This window comes from Rhipicephalus sanguineus, chromosome 5, assembly GCF_013339695.2.
Source record: "Rhipicephalus sanguineus isolate Rsan-2018 chromosome 5, BIME_Rsan_1.4, whole genome shotgun sequence".
In the NCBI taxonomy this organism is placed as follows: Eukaryota; Metazoa; Arthropoda; class Arachnida; order Ixodida; family Ixodidae; genus Rhipicephalus; species Rhipicephalus sanguineus.
The window spans coordinates 139224620-139249220 of NC_051180.1; the positions used below are offsets into that span (position 1 = coordinate 139224620).

At 43.5% G+C, this 24601-nt stretch overlaps 1 protein-coding gene across 1 annotated transcript in view; it reads right to left on the reverse strand.

Annotated features, from left to right (window-relative positions):
- Window positions 1–24601, reverse strand: part of LOC119394996 (kinesin-like protein KIF23) — a 25924-nt gene extending 1323 nt beyond the window's left edge. Inside the window, exons 1-15 of the mRNA XM_049416051.1 lie at window positions 24404–24601; window positions 23829–24027; window positions 20977–21082; window positions 19776–19912; window positions 18975–19087; window positions 14940–15107; window positions 13716–13950; window positions 12963–13065; window positions 12534–12613; window positions 12144–12263; window positions 8472–8604; window positions 8039–8121; window positions 4039–4141; window positions 3469–3527; window positions 958–1110 (exon numbers count right to left, since the gene is read on the reverse strand). Coding sequence (XP_049272008.1) covers window positions 958–1110; window positions 3469–3527; window positions 4039–4141; window positions 8039–8121; window positions 8472–8604; window positions 12144–12263; window positions 12534–12613; window positions 12963–13065; window positions 13716–13950; window positions 14940–15107; window positions 18975–19087; window positions 19776–19912; window positions 20977–21082; window positions 23829–24027; window positions 24404–24414 — 1803 coding nt within the window. The 5' untranslated portion in view covers window positions 24415–24601. The remainder of the gene's footprint in view (window positions 1–957; window positions 1111–3468; window positions 3528–4038; window positions 4142–8038; window positions 8122–8471; window positions 8605–12143; window positions 12264–12533; window positions 12614–12962; window positions 13066–13715; window positions 13951–14939; window positions 15108–18974; window positions 19088–19775; window positions 19913–20976; window positions 21083–23828; window positions 24028–24403) is intronic.

The following is a 24601-nucleotide window of genomic DNA, read 5'->3' on the forward strand; positions in this document are numbered from 1 at the left end:
ATTTTGGCAGCCATCCACTGGAATGTGATGCGAAAAGGTCCAAGAACACGAACATACTTATTTGTTAATAGTGCGATCGATAAAGGGCGTGTTTTCCAATGTGCAATGCAATGGCAGATTATAGGTTGTGGATGTTCGTTCTAATGGTGAAAACGTTAATTAAAAAACATCCAATATTCCATTAGTTTTATGGCGCTATTCAGTTCATGTTCGCATTAGATTGAATCCTATTCATGCATTTCCAATGTAACTGCCCTCTGCATATGCTTCTCCAGCAGTAAGTAGGAATAGACCCACAGGGCCTTTGCTTCATCATCAATAGGTAAAGGTCCTTCCAAGCCATGCTAAATACCAAGACCGCATGGTAAGCCCCCAAAAGCAGGCAAAATTTCTATGGTTCTCAAGACATGTTCAAGCTTGTACATGCAGTAACACAAGCAAAAGAAAATAAAGATAAAAAAAGGAGAAGTACTATTCCGTGCGAACCCTAGCACTGTACAAATGCCACTGAATGCTAAATACTGGGTTTCCAGAACGCTGAAGTGAAATGCTACAGTTGCAATGTGCAGACAACAAGGCTTCCCATTCGCTTGCCGAGTGCCACGAGACATCGTGCAAACAGTGCAAATCCGACTGTTACAGAATTTCCACTAGGGTTTAAAGCACATATGTGGGCCTTCCTAGAGGATTGAATTTACACAGCACTAGCATAACTTGCAAATAAAGATTACTGAAAAATTTCTTCAAAAACTAGTAAGACCAAGAACGGGGACCTTTTCCACTCAACATTCATTCCCATGGACCATTCCTCGCACTGCATGAAGAAACTACTTGCTGTTCATTACTTATGTGGCACATGATCTCGCTAATGTCTCTACACAGTGTGTTGATCAGGGTAGGGTATTTTACATGGCACCCCATGCAATGTTTTCTCGACGCGATAAATTTCAACTGCACCGACCATGTTCTCCACCGTCTTCTTCTGGCGGAACATGCCTTCCAGCTCCAGGTTGAGTGCCTGCACGGACTGCTCGCGTTGGACAGCTTCTTCTCGAGCAGAATCACCTGCTGCTCTCGCGCCTTGAGGTCCATCCGCAGCACCTTGTGCTCCTGGCCGCAAGGAAGACGGCGGAGGCGACGTCATCAGCACGTGAAAAAATCACTCACTTGGCCATTTAGCTCGCCCAAGTAGTGTGTGTTTACGATGCGAGGCCTCAAAACCGCATTTACACGTCCACCTTTCGAATCGTTTGATACAAAGTATTCCTGAATTACCGATCATTCTAAGTGATCTGTGAAATTTGCACATTAGAATGCACTTGTGTTTATTTAAAATAAACACCTTTCAGTAGAAACAAAAAAAGTTGATATGAGGAAGTTGGCTTCCCTGTACAGCTTCTAGTCCGTTTTCCTAGCAGTATTGTGGGAGATACTGCTGTGCACTACTTGTGCATAAAAAAAAAAAGAAATACTAAATGCATAGATTTGCTCCAATCGCCTTAGGCCGAAGAAATAGAGATATATTTTGCTGCGAACTACCTCAGCTAGACTGATACTGGGCACGAGAAATGTGTGAAAGTGCCAAGCTTGTTCACGGTAGAAGGTCAAGGGTTGATCAGATTAATCAGATTTTGCGAAAGTTGACAGGGCAAAGTAACTTCAATGTAATTTGGTGCCCACTAGAAAGAAGCACGTGGATGCATAGGAAAGAGCAGCATACACTGGACTTGCTCCCCAATCTACCGGTTGTTAGAACGACGAAACTGAGACTTATTAACGTTGCTATAGACGAAACATGTATGCTCTCAAAGTTTCAAGCTGAAGCATTCATCCCAGTAATACAACAATTAAACCATGCACCAGCACACTACTAGCGCAGCCATCCGAGATTAGGTAGTTAAGTGAAAACCGGGAGGCCAAATAGTTGATGGGAAGGAGGCAGAACAACACGACAACTGAGATTAATCAGGTATTTCGTACTCTGCCTCAAATCTGCCAACTTCTTGTGACAATATTCTCTCTCTATCACTTCTGGGGATGGTATCTCTTTCAGCAGCCTGTGATAGGCTAAACCAGAGGGCAAATGGCCATTCCTCCAATCACGCCACAATCCTTGCAACACACAAGTCAGATTGTTTTTTTCAGGGTTGATTGCACTGCCTCGGTTAATCCACATTGTAGAGGGACCATCAGAAAGAGTGTAGAACCAGATTCTGTCATCAGATTCATGAATCTCGCTTCAGCTGTCAGTTTTAATGACCATCTGGAATAAATTTTCCTCGTGGCTTCGTACAGCTTCATGCACTATACGTGCAGACATTTCTTTTCACGAAGCCAGAGCTGCAGACACTGAGTGATGAGCAGTCTTCACCCACCCAGCCTTTAATTAAGAACTGTTGGCGTTTTATGTACCAAACCACGATATGATTATGAGGGACGCTGTAGTGGAGGGCTCCGGGAATTTCGACCACCTGGGGTTTTTAACGTGCACCTAATCGTAGTACACGGGCCTAAACTATTTTCGCTTCCACCGAAAATGCGGCCGACGCGGCCAGGATTTTGATCCCGCAACCTTCGGGCCAGCAATCGAGCACAATATCCACTAGACCGCCGTGGCGGGTTCACCCAGCCTTTTCACCTGCCACAGATTACCCGATAGATAAGGAGCATCAGCCACAACAACAATCACCATGCGGAGCACACACTGCTTGGATGACTTCCACACCTTCCCCACAGCACCTTCGCCCATAATGAGCACTTAAATCGTGCATAGAGCTGTACTGTAGTGACAATAAAAACCTTTCTGCTCTTACACTACAGATGAATGAACAACCATACTTGCCTGCCCTTTACAAACGAACAAAAGAAGAAAAAGATTGTGTTTTTGTTAAAGACAACCTAATAAAACCAACAGGCTAAAGAAGGTATAGGAGACATTACTTGTATGTTTTAACTATACTAGTATGCACTCAAACCTCGATATAATGAACACAGATATAATGAATTATCATTTTAACGAAGTAAATGAAATGTCATAGTGCTACAAATAAACGTTTGTAATGAATTTTCGGATATAAAGAAGTTATTTTTGTGGCAGATGTGACTGTTATAATGAGGGTTGAGTGTAGTAGTTACGACATAATTGGAAAGGAATTACAGTGGACGAAAAATCACCTTGCTGCAGGTAGGGACCGAACCTCCAACCTTCGAATAATGTGTCTGATGCTCCGTCAATTGTTATCCGTTGGTTGTACGTCCTTACTTTAATTCCTTTCCATTTATGTCATAATCTCTATACTACAGTTAAAAACATACAGGTCTGTCTGTTGGTTTCATTAGGTTCTACTTCTTACAAAAGCCACATTCTCAATTCATTCCAACAGACATCGATGTTCATCAAATTTGAACATGACTGAAGTTTGAAGGCAAGCTAATGACACTAGTTTTGTCATTTTCTAGTTGCCATACCTCTTTCAAGACGCCGTTCTCTGCTTCCATTTGGATGATCTGCCTCCTCAGGTCATCGGCTGGAAAAGCAAGAAAATCAAAATGTTACCGAGATCCCAATCACTTGGTGGTACCTTGGTCAAGTGAAGCTTTACTCAGGTTTAATTTAATGGCTGTTGGGACCAATGCTTATTTCCGTTTTTCTTATCACACACTCTGCATAGTAATACCAGTCTCTAAAGAGTCCAGTGCCTTTACGCTGCAAGCCAAACTGACTTTTTCTTCTGTTCAGTGTTCAGTAAGAGTAGTCAAAACACGAAGTAAAAAGTCACAGTCCCTCTAGGAAACACTAAGGACAAGCACAGGCAAAAGCCTGTGCTCGCATGAGACACTAATTACTTTGATGTTGTCAGTTGATTGCATTGTTTCCATTGCATTTCACAACCTTGCATGCCCTGAACTTTATGCATGCCAGACTATAAGGCCACAGCAATAGCCAGGTGTCTCACGCACAGCATTCGGAAATATCTAAGCATTTAATTCCCGACAGATGGGCCCACTTGTATGAAGAAATTGAAATGTTCATTTTACCCAGGGCCATGTCATTTGCCTTCATCTCCTTCTTGAACATGATCTTCTGGGTCAGCCATTCCTCCATCCGTCTGAGGACTTCACCATCAGAGGGATCCGTGAGCTTCACAGTAAAGGGAAAAAAAGAAAGACAAGAGTTTGAGCCATTGCAAATAAAGGCCAAAGCAGTCTCTTGGCAACGCTGCCCGTGAGGGAAGATGAATGTCACCCCAGTAAACATGAGAAGCAGGCTATTTTGATTGCCGACACCTGTACGAGCATGTTCTAAAATGGTAATGTGCAACCATGATGTTAACAATTGCACCTTTGTGTAATGTTGACAGTATTACCAGCCCCTATGTTTGACAAGTAGAGTTTAACCTAGAGCTGCGCGAACAGCAAAATTTTAGGTGCGAAGCGAATTTAAATATTATAGTTTGAGTGCAAATCGAATCGAATGCTTTTCGAATACTTCGAAGTGAAATTACAGAAGAACAGTTGCACAGGATCCCCAAGCATATTATTACTATAGCAATATGAAAGCCTGGGTGCACACCAAAATGCCCGATAAGTGTACTGGGAGGCATTAAAGTAGAGCTGTGCGAATAGCAAAATTTCGGGTGCAAAGCGAATTCGAATATTCCTAGAATACTTCTCGAATACTTCGAAGAGAAATTGCAGAAAAAAAAAGTTAAGAGAGGATTCCTAAGCATATTCTTATGAGATAGCAACATGAAAGTTTCTTTTGCTAGGCTGATGAGAGTAACGGCAGGGTGTGTTTCATGTTGTCTTATCAAGAATGAGGCAATTTAGAGGCCAAATTCTATTTTAGTACATGATTTGGTGCAACCAAACTGTTGCCGACAACACTTTACACGTGATAGGCAAAGATGCCATTTCCCCAGCCTCTCCTCCTCTTTCAACCTCTGTGGAAACCCAACTGATGTGGCGGACAAGGGTGTGCTCCCTTCAAGTCCGGAGTTCTAAATCTGCCTCGTAGACGTCAATATACAAGAACACCTGAAATTTTGGATGCTAAAAAAGCTTCGGCATCCGATTTTTCGGACTTCCTGCCCAAATTTCAGATCCAAAACAGCATTAATAAAGCCCCCAACTGTGCCACATCTTTCATTTCCATGTTGGAACCAGCGTTTTCTCGAGTTAATACATTTGCGACCGTAGCAGAGCTTTAAAGGCAGCTTTGCCTCAATACCGGGGTGTGATGAGGTGAAGCATATTCAAAATCTAGGGACCACTTCCAATCGGACGTTGACTGTGTCTTGGCAAAGTTTGACCGTAACAGAGCTTGAAAGGCAGCTTTGCCGCAATACGAGAGTGTAATGAGGTGAAAATCTGAAGGGGGTCACTTTCAATCGGACGTTGACTGTATTTGTCTTTGGGAAGTTCAAATAGTAAAATTCCAGTGCGAATCAAATCAATAGCAAACAGATTAAAGCTATTTTGGAGTTGGCTATGGCGAGTTGACCGCTTGAGCGGAATAAAGAAGGACGAATTCGTTTTTTCAGACCGCCCGTTTTTTTTTTTTTTGGACATTGCATTTATCTTCCGGTAGTTGAAATACTTTGAATAGTCAAATTTCGGTGCGAACTGAATAGCGAATACTATTTAAAATATATCCGAAAATTCGAATAACCGCACACCCCTACTTTAACTTTATAAGAGGCACTGATGTAACAGAGATCTGGGCATAAGAGATCAGTTTGCCTACATCAAACAAGGGGTTGATCAAAAGATGAGAGCATGGTACTCTGCTTATAAGGGCCAAAAACTGCCCCCTGTTGGCTGTGTACTTTGAGCGTTGAATACCAAGACTGGCCGAGCGTCACGAGACTGAAACTACGCCTGAAAGTGATCATAAGAGAATGAAGTTGCCTTTCAAGCCATAGAACCCGTTTCAAGGGACACTAAAGTGAAACAACGTATCTGTTTAGATTGATAAATTGTACTCCGAGAACCCCAATGTGTAGTTAATTTCACCATTGTAGATTTATCAATAGAGGAGAAAATCAAGTTTTTAAATTTTGTGCCGCAATTGCTGCATGTGACCTCACAGATTTCAAAGTGCATTTCATATTGTGGCGACACTGGCCCAAGGAATTTTCCAGAAACTTGGTATGTTGAGACTAAGGGCCCCCCCTCAGAGGACAACGTACTACATTTTTAGTGATTAGGAACTACGTAGGACCTAGTAGACGTCATGAACATCTACGACGTCATGGTGTTTGGTGCGGAAATTTCAGTGTGGAGATTTTAGGATTGTTAAAGAGTAATTTATAGGGGTGTGCGAATATTCGAAATTTTGAATATTTTTCGAATAGTGTTTGCTATTCGATTCGATTCGCACTGGACTTTTACTATTCGAACTTCCCGAAAACAAATACAGTCAACGTCCGATTGAAAGTGACCCCTTCAAATTTTCAATATGCTTCACCTCATTACACACTCGTATTGCGGCAAAGCTGCCTTTCAAGCTCCGTTACGGTCGAACTTTGCCAAGACACAGTCAACGTCCGATTGGAAGTGGTCCCTAGATTTTGAATATGCTTCACCTCATCACACCCCGGTATTGAGGCAAAGCTGCCTTTAAAGCTCTGCTACGGTCGCAAATGTATTAACTCGAGAAAACGCTGGTTCCAACATGGAGATGAAAGATGTGGCAGAGGTGGGGCTCAATCAATGCTGCTTTGGACCTGAAATTTGGGCAAGAAGTTCGAAAAATCGGAAGCCGAAGCTTTTTAGCATCCAAAATTTCAGACGTTTTTATATATCGACGTCTACGAGGCAGATTTGGAACTCCGGACTTGAAGGGAGTACACCCTTGTTTGCCACATCAGTTGGGCTTCCACAGAAGTTGAAAGAGGAGGAGAGGCTGAGGAAATGGCATCTTTGCCTATCACGTGTAAAGTGTTGTCGGCAACACTTTGGTTGCACCAAATCATGTACATAAATACAATTCGGCATCTACATTGCCTCATTCTTGATAAGACAACTATGAAACACCACCCCGCCAGTGCTTCATGAACCTAGCGAAAAGAAACACTTTCATGTTGCTATCTCATAAGAATATGCTTAGGAATCCTCTCTAACTTCTTTTTCTGCATTTTCGCTTCAAAGTATTAGAAAAATATTCGATTCGATTCGCACTCACACTTCAATATTCGAATTCACTTTGCACCCAAAATTTTGCTATTTGCACAGCTCTAGTAATTTACTAAATTCCACCAGGCTGCGTTGGAGTTTTTCAGCTCCTTTCTCGAGGTAGGCATTGTACCGAATGCCGTATCGTCACATCATGAATGAAAGGTTGCCCACGCAGTGTACTACAGCACCATAACAGAAAACTGCATCGATTTGCGCAAGGAACAGGCTTTGGCTTCAGTTGGCTGGTCTGTGATTGGGTTGAAATGTTGCCAAGATAACGCTGAAAAAAGAGGGACTCAAATAAAATTTGTTGGAATGATCGGTTCCGGCAATTATTAGAGGGTTGACTTCAAGCAACGAAAATCACGAAAAAAAAAAGCTCATTACTATCGAGTAAGCACGGTGTTAATGCAAATATTATTCAGCGGAATTTGTTTAAGTGGAACCTAAAGAGACAAAGAATACATGTTCCATTTAAAAGAAGTTTCACTTGCTGGCAAAGATGTGCAACGGTGGAGTTTAGAATGACAGAGCTGAGCTAGTTGGCAGGTACTCATGCTAAAAAGACAGGGCATGCAAACTCCGATACAAGAGACGTCAAGATACAACAAACGCCGACTTGCAACTCAACTTTGCGGTGTTGCCACAAAGTATGGTGGTGTCTTGACTTCTTTCTTGTGTCCGAGTTCGCACGCCCTGCCTATTTAACACGAAGGGTGGAGTACCCAAAGGCAATGTAGTGGCCACTGTTGCATGTCAGCACCAATTCCATGTATGCAAATTTCCACTAAGCAAGATTCTACTGTGCATAAATACTGCCCACAGATTAAAGCAATAAAGAAAGACGAGAAGGACATACCAAGTAGTTCTGTAGCTCTGGCACACAGATTACTTCCCTTGGGATCTCTTGTGGTGGCATTGTGGAAAGCTCTTTTAGGCTGCCTGCAAGAGTATAAAAACAGGGTGAGAAAAAAAAAAGAAAAAATCAGCCCGAAGAGAGTGCCACGAAATAAGCTCGAAATTGTAAGCACCCTTGCAAAGCTATTATTCAATGGTGGCAAAAAACTTGATAGTTCGTGGAAAAATTAATGCCGAAGTACCGTTCCTTGCATATGATGCTGAAACCTGAAACACGACAGAGCTTATACTCAACAGAACTCAGAGCTTACTGTTCAAGTGAGAAGGGCCTCTTCACCGTTTCTACTTACTAGTATCGCTTTAAACAGCGACAGCACCGAAGGTGTGCATTTCGAGCTTGTGAACGTGCATGAAGAAACGAAGGCCTATCTCACCGCCAAACCTCGCTGTACGTGGCAAGATGGGCCGTCTGCGACCGGCGCGGAGGTTGGGCACTGCGGCTGGCGTCGTCGGAGTGGCGCACGGAACCAGAACCTCCTGAGCCATCTCCGCAAATTTCATCACGTGCTGGGAAACAAAAATCCAAATGAACATTCTTCAATTTTTTTTTTTTTTTGCAGCACGGCTCCAGCGCTCCTGGCAACATCCTGCATGGCTACCAAGCCATGGCAGATCAACGCATTTTAACGCCACTTTAACATGGATGGGCGAATATTCGGGCGTATCAAATATTCGAACGAATGTTAAAGTATTCGAAATGAACGAATATATGTATACATTTGACCACACAAAACTCTCTGTAAAGATGGTTTCACTGCAGCGCCTGGTTGCTGCGCCGTGAAACCACCCATCCAGGGGAAATCTGCGCTGCTGCGAAGCCACACTTCAAGGTTAAATGTACATATATATATTTTTTAAGTTTAAAAGAGTGTTATATGGGCTCATATGTGCTAAGTCTAGTAATTTTTAAATTGTAACGTATTGTACCACTTATAACTTGCACCCTACTGCTACTCAAATTTTGATACCATGCAAGGTTACAATTCAAAAAGTGACATTCAGTCATACCTAGTTCCAATTCTTAAAAATATTTTACAAGGGTCATGATGAAAACGCTCATTTTTCTTAATACGTGGTGAGTACTATTCGAACTATTCGATTAGAAATTATTAGACCAAATCACTATTCGCTTCGGATTCGCTTCGAACCTTAAATTTACTATTCGCCCATCCCTACACTTTAACTTTTTGCTTTTATACATAGTGAAGCAAAGAGGGGCTACACTGGATACCACAGTGGGATTAATATTGTCTTGACTATCCTTATGTTAAGTACACAAACGTTCTTACAACTCTTATTAAAGCAGAATCACCAAGGCCAAAAATGAAACTGATCCCCTCACATTCAGCAGCAAAATGCCAGTCCAACAAGAAAAAAAAAATGACAAACCGGAAACTAAAATGGCGAAGAACATACTTCCAAAGTGTGTTTGTCAAATGGAAATACAATTGTACATTCTTTAATTACTGAACACTGCAGTAGTACCCTTACTAGCACTAGTTTATTGGACAAATGATCCACAGCAGATGCCAATTTGTGCTCAACTGAGGTGATTGCTGCTTAGGCCCCTAAAGCTACTAATCGTACTAGTATACATACTAAAAGTTAAGGGGGGGGACACTGCTCTTAAAAATTTCTCTTTATTTCGCGATCGATTTTTATGAAACTTTGGGACTATGTATATTTGTGCACCGATTTCAAATATGCAATTACTTTTCTAGTATATTGTGTAGTTTTTAAAATACAAAATATTTCATGTGCCTTTTGGGGAGCGAAATAAACTGACTAAGTTACAAAGTGAATGAGCATATCATGATAATCTGCGATTGAAACTGTGTGCAGTGGCAACAAAAATGCATGTTCTAAACCCATTAGAACAAAAGTTATGGCATGTTGAACATTCGCGGGTGAGTCAATTTCGAGCTAGAATGTCACCCGTGAACGTTCAACATACCATAACTTTTGTTCTAATGGGTTTAGAATAGGCTTGTGCAAATATTCGAACGAATATTACAGTATTCGAATTCGCTTCGAAACGAACAAATAGACATATATAAACCGCATAAAACCCCCTGTAAAGGTGGTTTCACTGCAGTGGAGGTGTGCTATACCGTGAATACATCTTTCCAAGAGAAATCCGCACTGCCGCGAAGCCCCACTTCAAGGTTAAATGAACATACAGTAAAACATCGTTAATTCAAAGTCACTGGGACTGTGAAAATCTAGTTAAGCGGGTTTTCGAATTACCCAAACATACAAAAAGCGGGATACAAGGAACTTTGAATTGCTGGAAGTAATCAGAGGTGGTAGTTTGCTGTGCCTGCTAGTTTGCGGCTACAAGGGTTATGTTTTCCAGCAATACCTGGCCCCAATTTTGCCGCTAAACCGGGGAAACGGTGGGCTTCGCTGCTGCCAGTGCAAGAAAAAAAAGGGAAAAAAAAACGGTCTCGTGGTCAACTAAAATGCGCACCTGCGAAAAAAAAAAAAGACGTGCTTCACTGCAACACAGTGGTGACACGCAGGCAGCATGTCACCTGCTCCTCGCAGCGCCAGCGCATCATGATGTGACTGGGTGGAAAAGATCATCATTGAAGTTTTCGAAGTAGGCATTGCAGGCAAGTACTCCATCAGCAGTGCAAGTGCGCAAATTGCCGGAACAACCGCCAATCGGAGGTTCGCATACATCGCGAATTCCGTCAGACCACCCTTTATTAATTTCTCTATTTTCCCAGAAAGAAAGGGTAAATCATGACGCGCCGACGTTGAGAGAAGCATGCGTCATGCTGCCCGCGTGTCACCGCTGTGTTGCAGTGAAGCATGTCTTTTCCGCAGGCGCACATTTACTGACCACGAGACCACCTTTTCTTTGCTTTTAGGGGCAAAGCTCCTTATGCCGTGGGTTTGTCCATCCTCCGTTCGTTCGTAGTGTTGTAGTAGCCACCTCTAGCTCGTGAGAAGCGCGCGTTCTGGTGTGCAGTAGAAGAAGAAGAAGAAAACGACGTTGACGAGTGAGACTCTCGTGCGTGTTCGCCTGTGTGACATTCTTCATTACTGCGCACGTTCTGGTATGCAGTAGAAAAAGAAGACGACGTTGACGAGTGACGCTCTCGTGTGTGTTCGCCTGTGTGGCGTTCTTTCTTCTTTACTACGTCTCGTGTTTTCAACGACACCCGAAGACAACATTTCAGAAGTAACGCGCCATGAGGCTCCCTCTTGACACGCTTTCTCTTTAGCTCGGAGTTGCCAGATGGAAGACAAGGCTGCGGAACGGAGGGCATGGAAGGCGCCGGCAGCGCGCGCTCGCAGACAGAATCCTGAGGTGAGAGCCCGCGAGGCCGAAGCTGCACGTCGACGCCGCGAAGCAGATTCCGCCGTTCGAGCCCGCGAGGCCGAAGCTGCTCGACAAGCTGCACGGCTGCGACAAGAAGACCCCGCCGTTCGAGCCCGCGAGGCCGAAGCTGCTCGACAAGCTGCACGGCTGCGGCAAGAAGACCCCGCCGTTCGAGCCCGCGAGGCCGAAGCTGCTCGACAAGCTGCACGGCTGCGGCAAGAAGACCCCGCCGTTCGAGCCCGCGAGGCCGAAGCTGCTCGACAAGCTGCACGGCTGCGGCAAGAAGACCCCGCCGTTCGAGCCCGCAAGGCCGAAGCTAGTGAAATGTACTATTCGCACAAGCCTAGTTCAGAACACCCATTTTTGTTGCACTGCACACAGTTCTGATTGCAGATTATTGTGATATGCTGATTTACTTTGTAACTAACTCTGTTTCAAAAAAATCATTGCTCCCCAAGAGGCACATGAAATATTTTGTATCTTAAGAACTACACGTAATACTAGAAAAATAATTGCATATTTGAAATTAGCTCACAAATATACATAAACTCAGGAAGTTTCATCAAAATTGATCAAGAAATAAACTTTTTTTTCAAGTGCCATGTCCGCCCTTAATTTTGCAGTTCTGTGGCCCAGACTTGACAGCAATTCACCTTTTGAACAATCCTGTGTCCCATAAGATATCAAGGCTGTCTGTAGCAGCAGTAATACTTACAAAGGTCTCGTCGTAGTCATCTGGCCTTGGGTTCAGGCAGACGATCATCCGAACTTTGCCTTCGCCGTCAAAGAAGTTCTTGAAGAGATGGGTGATCTTCGTGTCTCTGTAGGGCACCATCTGAAATCGTTTGTAAAGAAATTTATAGCAGGACACTAGGGCTACGATCTTTTAGGCTTCAGTGCACACTACACGGTGGATGCTTATCAGAAAGCAGTGAATGGAAGAACAGAGGCTTTGAAGGACTTGTTATACATGTATGGTTTTGTGGTCCCTGAACTGTTTCTAATATTTTGTTAACACACTAAATGCACCAAACAGTTCCAAAAAGCACTAATACACTGCAACAGAGCTCTACAATTAGGATGGGCCACAAATGCAAGACGTCACCTTGTTCGACCCAGTGGTCTGGTTTTCCCGCAGAATTTCAATGCACGTGCGCAAGACCATGAGGGAGTTGTTGATGTTACCTGAAAAGAAATAGAAAAGTTGCCAGACAGAAAATCTATCATGATGTCACTGTTAAATCTATACACTAGAAGCAGCAAGATAAAGGAAATTGACAAAAACTGCCACTCTGTGCAGGTAACGTTTGGTGTTAGTATATGTTAGTTTTCTAGTTAAAACCATAAAAGATGAGTACACAATCAATTTGATGGCACGTTGGAATTTGTGAAAATACTACCAACATGTACACAAGGGATTTGGCATCCTGCCACTGGCGCCATGTTGTCGTGGCTGGGAGTTAAACCCACGACATCACGCTTACCATCAGTGAAGTGTAAGCTAGTCTTTACAAGTGGAAAGGACCCAGCTCACCTGCTTCCCTCAGCCTGTGACCAGTGTTGCCGGTTCTGTCTGTGCGCTCACTGCCAGCAAGGTCAACAAGCGAAAGCTGGCTGATGATCAACGCATTCTTGTCCTGTAAGAAACACCAAAAAAAAAAAAAAGAAGTATCTCAGTACTTTCAGTCTAAATTAACAGTCGTCTGCTTGTTTCGTTTTCTCCCGACTTCACATGAGGCGCATCGTACTCACTGCTGTCGTACTGCGAAGGTTATTTGTTTTGGTGGGCACAGGTTCACCCAATACAGAGCACAATCTCTAACATCTTGGCTGCCATACCGTATACACTCGACTAAGCGCCGCGCTCATGTAAGGGCCACTCCCCCCCAACTTAAAAAAAAAAAGAAAAATCTCGCCAGCAAGCGGCAGTGTTGTCGCGTCTCGCGTACGCTGCATTTCGCGGGAGCCACCAGGATTTCCAATGCCATGGACGGCACTGAGGACGCCTGGATACATGAACGTGAGGATGACCTGAGCAGCGGCGACGAGCCGAGCCCGAGCAGCGATGCCGACGAAGACATCTAGCGAGAATGTCTGCAGCTAGACGCCAGATATCCTGTCGTTAGGTATATATGGCACGATTAATTAGGTTTTCCCGTAAGTGGATCGAAAACTGAACAAAATTTCACAATTCCGTGAAAGGTCCGCACCCCATCAAAATCGCGGAAAAAAGTGCGGCCCTTAGACAAGTGTATACGGTATTCTTCAACGTAACATCAATACATGCCTGTATTATATCCAAGCCCTGAGCGTCGAGGGGAGCCTGAACGAGCCGGATGTTGAAGACGCTGTGGCTCCTGCTCGACTCCGCGTTGAGGGCGGTGTGGGCGATGCGCTTGCGCTTCTGTCCTCGGCACCAGGCATCGAATGCCTCGTCGGCACTCTTCACTTCCACCTCGGTCACCCCGAAGGCGTAGACACAGCGCTTGGAGTCCTCTCGCAGCATCTTTGACTGCAGCTGCCTGGACAGTGCAGACAGTTCTATTGACCATTCAATATCTACCCCAAAGAGCACACCGACAAGACCAATAACAATAATTTGTGGCGTTTTACGTGCCAAAACCATGATTAGCATGAGGCACAGCGTAGTGGAGGGCTCCAGAAATTGACCGTCTGGCGTTCTTTAATGTGCACTGACAACGCACAGTCCTCTAGCATTTCGCCTCCATTGAAATGCAACAGCTGTGGTCGGAATAGAACCCATGATATACCACAGAGGTGGATAGAGACAAGAGCAAGATGACACTCTGGTAAAAATAATGGGAAAAGGTTACTCTAGAAAAACAAAAATTCCACCAATCCGAGTCATCACTCGTGCCGTTTCAATGGTAGATTGGCTTCATGAATTACAACAAAGTATAGGCTATGTGCAAGCTGTTGCAACAGGCCCATGAGGAAACCAATATGCTGTCAATGATGACAAACAATGCATAACTCAACACCAGCCAGTGCCCCCCCCCCCTGTCACGTCTTTCTTTATCTCAGTCCCCCACCTCTCTATCGTGTGCTTTTTATTCATCCACATGCAGTTTTACCATCTGCCCGACTTGCTGAACTTGGTCAAATGTGCTCTGAGGCTCTTTCATGGCTACGAGCTGCGCTGGACAACACCCCCATGTTGATATCCACAGAAATACCCAATAAAGCGAATGGGAAGATGACCGCCACTGTAGCTCAATTTGTAGAGCATCGGACGCATTATCCGAAGGGTGCAGGTTCAGTCCCTAGGGGCGGCAAGTTGTCTTTTCATCCACACTAATTTCTTTACATGTATCATAACTACTCCACTACAGTTGAAAGACTACAAATGATGAACCCTATATGTTCCTCAGCTTTGTTAACCTAACCTAATGAAACCAACAGACAACAAACTATAAAAAAAACGAGCCTTTGTTCCGTTCCCCCTCTTTCGTTCATTGAGGAAAAGAGAAGTGCTTTGAGAATAGCTTACTTTGTCTTGAGAGGGTCTATCGGATTGTCCTCCAGGAGGTCGTACACGTAATTGTTGTAAATTTCAATGTACGACACAAACACTGCATATGCCATGTCGGGGTCGACGTCGTCCACCTTGGCAGTTTCATGCACTCGACTAGACCAGTCCATTGCGTCGTCGTCCCTCCTGAAACGAAAATAAGGCGACATTAAATATTGTCACGTGGTTGTGATGGTGAAGAAGGCTGCAACAAGACTGGGAAATACACAATGTTTATTTGGGAAAACTTGTGCCCGGCAAATGAAAAGTCAAAGTACAAGCAATTCACATTGTAAACTGACAGCAGTGAGAACAGTCGTCTGCCGTCGAGTAATCTACCAAGCATTAAAGCACGCCTGCTTTTATTACGTGTGCTACTGAAAATTCCACCGTCATCACTGGTGGCCGCAAGCTCTCCAATAAACTAGACTATTCCCGTCCTGCGCGCAATCTTAACAGAATTATCGCAAACAATCGCGAATCTTCTCAAACATTGCGGTGCGGTCTGCGCCAAGTGTTGCTAACAGTCTTTGTGGGTGAAACCTGGATACATCAAAATAAAACGGGCGTGGCAATATCAAGGATGAACACTGCATCTTCACACATTCATCCCCGCACACCTGCATGCAAAGGAAGGTACCGTACAAGTGGAGCTTCTATGCTCTTGCACTTCGCAGGCAATGCTATCCCATAACTTTACACAGAAGTTTCATGGTTGGTACAGTACTGAAGACCTAGCAAGTGATGAACCAGTTCTCACAGCAACAGCCAAACAAAGTGCACCTATCAATGTGCTCACATGCTTGGCCAATAGGAAGGAGGCATTCATGACAAGCTTCTAGATACCATCCCCCACTTTTCTCTAGTTCTGTGCTTTTTCTATACAGTTACCATAGGCAAGGAGAAAGGGAAAATGCTCCATGAACTCCAGTGATAATTTTACTGCTTTGAGTTTCTTTATCCCTGTTTTCGATGGCAAGATCACTTTTGGGGCAATTGTAATGCATTATCGTCTATACCGTTTATGAAGTGCCCACTAGAAACTATGCTCATCAAAACGTTCCTAGATAAACTTTTAACAATCTTTGCTTTCAAATGCCAACATCCCTGTCTAAATTAAGCCTTACAAAGAGGAACACGTGTCCATTCTGAAACCGACGTGAAAATGTGTTCTAGTAAAATACATGTGGCCAAACGAGAAAAATGTTGCCCTCATCCACAGGGTAAGATGTACGGAAATGCTGATTCATCCAATAATAGTGTTTTCACAACACGTCACCACTTGTATTCCTGTAAAAGTTTTGTGTTGCTGCATGTTACCCGCTACGTATAACATCTCTCTTTTTGCTGTATCACGAACAACAGCCATTGCGTCCGTCCCTTTCATGGCATGCTTCTTTTTAGTCACTCTGTTGCTTGTACCATATCAGTGTGCAATGTGCATAAACATTTGTTTGCTTCAGATTCTGCTGCACACGCTGTGTTGACCTCCATTAGCCAGGGCCACAGTAAATAAATGGTCGTGCTCAACAACTGCCACAAGAATCTCATTTACAGCACAAGATAGTGACATTTCAATCTGCACAAACCACAGTCAAACCTCAATTTAACGGACTATTTTCTTTTGAGTTTAATCACAGGAAAAACAAAACGCACTCGGTGAAGAGTCAAATTACAATCGAGTCGACACAGCCTGCCGTGACAAATGCATAATACGACAGCCACTCGTGACAAGCCAGTATCAAATGACAGCATCTGATAGAATGTTTCTGCAATGAGCTTCCTTATTTTCTCTTCCTCTGATTCGCAGACCCCTTCAGCCTAGCAAGAGCCATAACTCAGCTGGCTGTTGTGCAATTTTATCAATACATGGTACAATAAATCAGTGCTAGCAAGCAGCCTCGAGGAGAGAAGCGTTAGCAAAATCTTGCAGCGGAATCGGACAGCATAAAGTCCAGCTGCATATGCAGAGGGAAGGTGGATTCAGTGCACTGTCAAAGGTGCAAGGCAAATGCACTCAAGTGCCAGAGTCAGCACAGCTACATACGTATCTACCTTACTCTGTGTTCTCATCCAACAGATGAAACGAAAAAGTAAAACGGGTTTCATGGCTGTGCAATACTAGTACGCTCATCAGTTTGTTAGAGGACTCTGGTTCAAATCTCCATATGGAGGAACTTTTTTCCCCTGTGGTCAATCACATCCCATTCCCAAGTTGTATGACAATGAAAACTAGGGGTATAATTTTGGAATGCAGTTTAAACTAAACTAACCATATTGAACTTGTTTACATAAAATTATCCCGTTACTGCAACAGTGATATCACACGATGTCAACATGGCAGAAAGGAACACTATATTTGGAACACAAAGATGGCACCGTTGCCTGAGCTGAGCTGCACTTGATCGTCCTCATCCAGCTGGATCCAACACTTAACAATATTGAACAATTTCTGAACACTAATGCTCAGAACACTCGTAAGCTTGTTTTGCTGCTTCAACTTTGAACCAATTATGCATCGCCGTTTCGAGATTGTTTAAAGCAGCAAAGTGCTCATCACCGAGAGCTTTGATGCAAATCTGCTGTGAGGCAATGCACTACTCTACCACCCCTCAAAAGGCTAGGGCTGGTGGTGGCATAGGTTCCACAGTCTCCTCACTTTCTTCATCCAATTCGTTGCTGATGAACGAAAATCGGCAAGGTGTCGGCCTTTAAGAGCAATGACAAAAGCAGAAACCCGACTACCGTAAAATTCCGACAAGTACCCCTACCCAAGCAAGCGCCGCCCTCCTTTTTTTTTCAAGAGATTTGAAATATGCGCCAATGACAGCAGCTGCACCCCACCCTCCTCTCCCGCCATTTTCACCGTTTCATTCATGGTTTTGGAAACAGCGAATGCATGCATACTCAAAAAAGCATTTCATTAGAAGCACGGGCATAGGTTGGCAGACTCACTGATGAGTCGACTCACTCAGACTCTGATAGAACCGCGAGTCTGAGTGAGTGATATTTTGGCGAGCTCTAGTCCGAGTTAGAAAAATTTCAGCGAGTCTGAGCCCGAGTAAACTCGGTAGAGAGAAGTTTCGGCGAGTTCGAGTAAGCCCGCAAGCGCAAAATATCTTTCTTGAGCGAGCTCCACACTTCTTTGCCGACCTATGGTTCTATCTACACAACTTCAGCATTACTATCAGCCTTATGTCGGCTCATGTTTATACTCCCGCCGACTCGCACATACTTCAAAGCACTAGCTTTCATACGCCAGCTCAATATATATTAATCAGAGGCGCGAGTTACGTGTGGGGGGGGGGGGGGGGGGGGCAGGTTCAAAGCTGCGAGCCTGACTGCGAGTCCGGGCGAGTAATATTTTGGTGAGTGAGTCGAGTGAGCTCTAAGTACAAACTATATTTCATGAGTGAGTGAGTGAGTGAGCTCCACATTTTTTGCAGACCTACGAGCACAGCTGGGCATTTGTTTTATTCTTAGGGGCTCTATTGCCGCCATTTTGAATTCTGATCCATGACTGAGCAAGGGCCCCCCTTCAAGTCGTTGGATTATCTTTCACCTCCGTAGGGGGGGGGGGCTTATTAGAGATTTTACGGCTGTGATGCGATGCTGCACAGGAAAGCGAACAGCCAGGGCATTTAAGCATGGGTGATGTTTGTCATTACAGACTTCTTTGCACAGCACAGTTCTCAATGCCCTCTTTCTTTTTTTTGAAGAGTAGATTATCTAGGTCATGCACCACTTCGAAGCATATTTAAGAGTGGGAATGCAAGAGGAGCGGCACCTTCCATGTTTGACAAGTTCCATGTTCCATGTTTGTCCTAGAAAAGCATGATTTATTCTATCCGAGACATGCTGCCATACACTGTGTTAATCATGAACGCCGTGCTATTTTCATTCGCGATAACAAGGGATCAATACGAGTGGACTATACTGCATATTGTCACATTTTTACTACAAAAAGTTTCCTCAAAGAGTTGTTGAAAAGAAGAAAAACAACGACCTACACACCTCCTTATTTTCGGTGGCTTCGGCGTGTGAGGCATGATCTCCTGTTGGTACTCTCCTAGGGCTTCAGCCATTGTCTGTGTGTCGTAGCCGTTGAGCTTGTCTGGCTTGAACACCTGAAAAAGATTATGCATGCAGGACGTTTAGAACGCGTGAAAGGAGAGACAGAAGCAGCTGTTAAATTGCCCTATGTTCTAATCAACGATGACAACATTTATTTACCGAGGAAAATCACTAGCAATTTCAACAGCAACAATTTTTATCTCTACCCTGTTGCCCACAACAAAACTGAAACCGGAACACTAAACGGTTGCTAGGAAAATGTTGCAGCTCTCTTTAGCTCCAGGACACCATCCTGGATAACTATCTGAAACTTCGATATAACGAACCCGGATATAACGAAATATCTGTTATAACGAAGTAAATGAAGAATAGTCTTGCAATACATACAGTGTTAGGAATATATGTTTATAACAAATTTTCGGATATAACGAATTTTCGTGTAAGATGTAACTTCGTTATAATGAGGTTTGAGTGTAATACCAGCACCAGGTACTTGCGAAACACTACTCTATCGAAATATCAGCAAATACAGTAGACTCTCGTTAAATGGAACCTGAAGGGACCAGGAAAATGTGTTCCATTTAACTGGAGTTCCGTTTACCAAGAGTTGAAGAGAGGTCCAGCATACAAGTACAAAACAAATCTTGTCAGGAGCACTTGTTCAATTTGAGAAATTTTCGTTTACCGAGAGTACATAAAAAGCTGCAAAACTGAACAGCGTAACCAGCAAGGTAGACTTACATATTTCCTGGCTTGGAATTCTCCGATGGAATTAAACACGACGTCCAAGCACCGTGGCAGAATGCCTCCGTCCTGCGGATGCCCTGTCATGGTGTACGTCTTGCCGGATGACGTGATTCCGTAGGTGAACAAGAGCCCTGGAAGAACAGAGACTTTCACCTGAACACCGGGCGAGCTTCTTTCCCTTGATAGCGGTGCAACAAAACACGCCTCTGATTTTAGAGAGCTCCGTAATATTCTCACTGGGGACAGTAACATTACAATTGATATGGCTTGGCCATAGAGCTCACTTAGTCGCTGCTTACAAGCACCGATTCTGGCGACATAGCTGTTGAAAATGTGCGAAACGGAAAACAAATGAAATGGAATCAAAGTTAATTTGATGTGCCTCATTGTAAACCTGCTTCTGACATTTATTATACCAAGATTCATTTCCAAACAAAAAATGACAGGGGAACAGTGCTCACGAATTGAAATGCGATAGTTTAGGGCTAAGTAAGACACACACCTTTGTTTCCACCGTCTTCAGTTCATGTCATATCAGCGTAATTTCAACTTTAACACTTAAATCGGAGCCAACATTACCTTTAGCAGCCAGATTCACAGTGACACAATGCCTTTATCTTTAGCACTTGCACATAACAGCTGTTATACATACTAAAAGTTTTGATGTCACGTTTCAATCTGTGAGCACCATACATGTAGTAACATGTTAAGCAAATCGAAGAGTAGCTACCAAGGCATGGAACGAGCCCAATACCTTTCTGGTCATGAAACTACTCTGTCATGCTATGGGAGTGCTTAATATGCTGCTCAAAGCTTCCACAGAGCATCTTCGCATACCGAAACCCTTGCATACACTAAAAACAGAAAAAAAAAAAACATTATTTAAGATAATGAGGGTAAGTGTCAGTCAGTAGTGTGATGAAGGGCTATTCTAATTTACTATAGCACATGGTGTAAATAAATTTCCAAAACGATGGGAGTGAAATGCTAGCACTTGGACAAAGAAATCGTAGTGAATAATTGAATCGTGCCAAGGTTTATATTAGTTATCAGAGGTTTCTTAGTGTTGCTCATGAAAGCAACATATAAAGCATGCAATCTGGATTGCAGTAATAAGTATCGTATCATGAAGCGAGAACTTGCTGTAGAACAGTTGTATAACTAAAATACAATACTGCATAGGAAAAGGATTTACCTGGTTTTCCGTGAAGAAGATCACTGACTAAGGGCAGGCCAACGTGCTCAAACACCTCTTGCTGCGAGGCACTGGTGTCAAACACATATTTGAACGTGTATCGGTACTGAAAGAAAGAGGCATACTTATACGTATGAGCATCCAACATCTCGGACAACCGGTGTTTGCTTCAGACATTCCCATAGCATTACTTGTACCATAAATGCTACGACAAAAACACTTTGGCAGGCTGCTTATTTGAATTAGCAATCTTCTCGATTGTAAGACCTGCAAAATTGACACTGCATGTAATGCAGGGGTCCTCAAGAGAAGTTAACACCTGCCACACAGGCATGCGCATTTGAGTTAAAGTTGGAAAAGAACAATAGCACTACAGGCCATTTATTCATGAAACGAAGCATACAGTACTTTCATTTGAAAAAGGAAAACTAACAATATCGCCCCACATTTGCTCGAATATCACATGACAATTACTTTGGGTTGGCACACAACACTCATTCGCTTTGGTCCTAACTTCAGTTACCAACCACAGCAGCACAAAATTGTCTCTACAAACTTAGGGTTCCAGTGTGAAAATATATGCAGACAGTAGCTTTTAATTTTTTTTAACAGTGGAGCGCATATGCCACAGTAGTTCTTAATTTTTCTTTTTACCACGCAAACCAGTGAAGCAATGACACCAGATTTTGTCAAAATGCAAAAGTATGATTGCTACAAAATTCTATGAAGAATCCAAGCAAGAACACTAAATCAGTCCAGTATCCTTTTCAAAATCTGATTTGGTGTTATATTCATAAAATGTTGACTGTTTAAAAAAATGAACATAAAGTTTCACATTCATTTTCTTGCTGAAACTGCACGACCGGTAGGTTCATAAAATATTATGGATTTCAAGCTGTATATAAGACAAAAATACATATATATTCATTCAGAGATCCTTGGCTTGGTAAAAGCTCTCTAAACATATAAGGATGAGCAAATATTCAAAAATTCCGAATAAAATAGTGTCCTGCTCGGTTCAGTCATCAAATGAAGCAGCCATTCAGCAAATATGAATGTAGTTTGCGTGTTTTGAATGTAGTTTATGAACATTTCAATATGTACATTGGACTTAAACACAAGGTTTACCAAGGTACGACTGATTTTTAGCCCTGCAGCCGTAAGGTAGGCACAGAACACGAGAGCTCATGTAGTGTTGCAGGCTACGTCATTTGGGGAGCTAGACTTTACCGGTTATGCAAACATTTGCATCCTGTGCATGCAAAGAATCCGAACCTTTGTTCCTGACGCTCCAAGATTCTAATGCTAAAATAATGAATACAAGGGTGTGAACATTTTGTATAAATTGTAGTAACAGCCATTCAATATTAGACAACTATTTGATTCAGTTTTTAAAAAAGCTGTATTTGCACATCTCAAGAAACTTTCCAAGTTCATCTCATGGCTCCTTTAGAACACAACCTCAGTCATTCATAGTGATGAACATCTAACCTGGCCCAAGCAGGTGCTTTCAGAATTCACAATGTGATGATAAGCTGATGTGGAAACTGAGGGGGACAGAAAACTATGGGAACCCAAGTGGGACCCAAGGCACAGCACTGTTTAAGAGCAAATATTTGATTGGCATTGTCTACAAAATATCTTATTGGCGCTTAATTTCAGTACTGTACGCCATCTCGTGTTGATGTTATCTTTTGCACTGGCTTCAAACTTCTGGATCAGTCCTTACTAGAGCGCAAGCTGCCTATTATGGGGGAGGTTTAGGTAGGAAGCTGCTATTTAAGTTGATAAAGAGAAGTAATTTTGCTTAGCTATGATTGCAGCATATTCGAGTAGGTTGTCTGCAATGTAACAGGATAGTTGAAGGGACTATTTTGCTCGTATGAATAAAGTTATCTTTCATCTTTCACGATACCAAAAACACCACGCTTGCTGCAAAAAGACGTTTGGTAAGTGAGAAAACACGCAAAAAGGGAGTACGGGCAGTGATGCCACCTTGAAGTTTCTGCACCAGTCACCATGAAGTCCGATTTTGACAGCGTCTACTAGGGCCAACATAGTTCCAAATCTGTAAAACTAAAGTACATTATCTTCTGGGGGGCCAGAGACTTATCATACCAAGTTTCAGGAAATTTCGTTGAGGCAATGTGGCAAAAATGCAAAAAACCATTTTGAAATCCATGATGTCAACATTGGAGATTTAGGCGGGAAATTTAAAAGTGAAACTTTTGACTTTATACCAGTTATTTGCAAGTAGAAAACCACCATAGTCATTGCAATGCTTGATATGTCCTAACAGATGGAGTTGACAAAACTGCAATTTGTATTGGCTTCAGCATTTCCAATTTAGTACATTCTGGTTCTAGCATCTTTCTTTAGCGAAATTTTCTCAGTGGAAAAGAAACCCAGGCAATACATTAACATTGTGCTTCCTAGAGTTGCTGCAAATGCAACCATCAGTTCAAACCGGTGCAACAGTTGCTTCAAAATATTGGTGTTCTACGTGCATTTTTATTGAGAAAAGCAGCTCGCCCAGTTAAGGAATGTGGCACTTGCTGCACGATGCCACAGAGCTGAAAGTTTGGCACACAGCAACAGAAGTGAAACAGTCGGCAGGTCACGTACGGGGTATGTCAATAAGACCTCTGTAACCTTTGTCAGCTCCTTATGGCCGTTTCAAGTTTGCTTTGCTAACAAACTGTCAACCATGCCTTGTCAAGCTTGCCTTGGTTAGTCTTTCTGCGGCCATCCTCCACTAATCTGATGTCGTAGGCCCAACTTTTTTGAACGACTACTGCGAGTTCGTGGTCTATTATAGGCGATAACGGCATAGGCGCAGTGCGTTGCCTCACCTGCTTCTGGACGTTGTTCCTCGACTGTCCATTGGTCTCCTGGGGTTCGAGTTGGACAATCTTGTTGTCAATGAGGCGCACAACGGGGACATCGTTGGGATTGTGCAACGGTCGGATGCGGCAGTACACTTCGACCGGGTCTTGCGCCTCGGTGGACGCTGGCCTGGAGGGACCCTTCTTTTTCGGCGTCTTCCCTCGGCTACATGAATATAAAAAAGAGGTTCCGTTACCAAGGGGTAAATGCGGTTAATGCCCCTCGAAACATCCGCCATACCGCGCCCCGTGACAGCTCAAGTTGCCGAAGCAAACGTGAACACGCCTTCTTGACGTTCGTTACCAGGTTTGCCGAAAGCCGGCTGCGCGAAGACCCAGGTGAACAACAGAACAAAGTGACAGCTGTATTATTCGAATTCGCGGTTATTAAAGCGGATGCACAACACGAACACAGAGAAGCCACGGGTCATTTCTGTAATGCGGCCGAATTTGAAATGCGTCAAGGCTAAACAGAAGTCATAACAGCGTCGCCAAACGTTCGCGGGAGCAGCGGCAAAAAGAAGCGGGAGGGTGTAGCTTACGCAGGCTTCATTTTCTGTAGTCCACCACAACCGAAGTTGTCCTTCACACACAGACACCGGGTGCACTACGTGCAGACGGTAACAAGTACAGAACACACGAAATGAAGGTTTGGAACCAGTTTGGAACTACGCGGGAACCGACGCGTTCCCACGGCAGCCGTTCGTTCTTGTCAGCACGCGCGAGTTCAGTGCATTTTT